Here is a 984-nt window from a genome sequence, read left to right as displayed (position 1 = left end):
AACAGCACAAAGCGCAGAGCAAACCCCCTGGGGGGGTCTGGACATCGCTGGTCCCGGGCTGTGGTCGCTCAGCGGGGAGAGAAGCGGTTTGCGGTGTTCGCCGGCTGGGAACCACGTTCCCCCCAGGCCCATCCGGCTCTCCCCTCACTGGGCGGGAGTGGAAAACGGCGCTGGGGGCTCTCAAAGGCGGCTGAGGGGTCGGTGCTGAGCCATAGCGCCCGCGCGCTCCGCAGCCGCCTTCTCCCCGTCCTCGCAGGGTGGAGCACGCGCGGATGCACGCCAAGCACCGTGGCCACGAGGCCATGCACGCCGAAATGGTCCTCATCCTCATCGCCACGCTGGTGGTGGCCCAGCTCCTCCTGGTGCAGTGGAAGCAGCGGCACCCTCGCTCCTACAACGTAAGTGCCTCCTGCCCGGCCTTCGTGCCTCCGAGCCGGGACGCCAGGGCTGAGTCCCTTCGGATGGCGGAGGAGCGCGCTCCTGGTTTCCTCCCCTCATCCAGAGTTCCCACCCCCTCGTCTTCCCAGCAGCCTGAGGGGATGACTGGGATTTACGTAGCGCTTTGACGCCAGGCGATGGGAGAAGCCGATCTCGGGGGTTATCCCGAGGGTTTTGGGATGCTTCCCTGCCAGCGATGGGGAATTCTTGCTGCCAGCACCCTGGATGTGATGGCTCCCCCGAGCAGACCTGCTGCTGGCATGTTGGGGACTGTTAATTACCCTCGCTCGTTAGCGTAATTAAAGGTGGCAGGCAGTACCTGTAGGCCTCCGTGAACCTTACACCGGACCTGTGTGCCCGTTCCCTTCCGGCCGCAGATCCGTGTTGGGAACAGGCTGTCTGGAACCTTCCGCCGTGCGTAACGCCCGCCCGAGGGCGCCGTGTCCGGCACCGGGAAGGTCCCTGAATCCCACGCTTCCCTCCGGAGCTGTTTCTCTGCCTTTTCCCTCCAGCTCTGGTCCTTCGCCGCCCTCGCGCCGGCTCCGA

General features: G+C 65.7%; 1 protein-coding gene across 1 annotated transcript in view; it reads left to right on the top strand.

Moving 5' to 3' along the window:
- Window positions 1-272: 272 nt before the first annotated feature.
- Window positions 273-984, top strand: part of LOC104514055 (RING finger protein 121) — a gene marked incomplete at its 3' end in the record, with an annotated part of 1,007 nt that continues 295 nt past the window's right edge. Inside the window, exon 1 of the mRNA XM_010157598.1 lies at window positions 273-398. Coding sequence (XP_010155900.1) covers window positions 273-398 — 126 coding nt within the window. The remainder of the gene's footprint in view (window positions 399-984) is intronic.

Source organism: Eurypyga helias, unplaced genomic scaffold (genome assembly GCF_000690775.1).
Source record: "Eurypyga helias isolate BGI_N326 unplaced genomic scaffold, ASM69077v1 scaffold26218, whole genome shotgun sequence".
In the NCBI taxonomy this organism is placed as follows: domain Eukaryota; kingdom Metazoa; phylum Chordata; class Aves; order Eurypygiformes; family Eurypygidae; genus Eurypyga; species Eurypyga helias.
The sequence above is the reverse complement of the archived record's forward strand: the minus strand, read 5'-3'. Positions and strand labels throughout refer to the sequence as shown.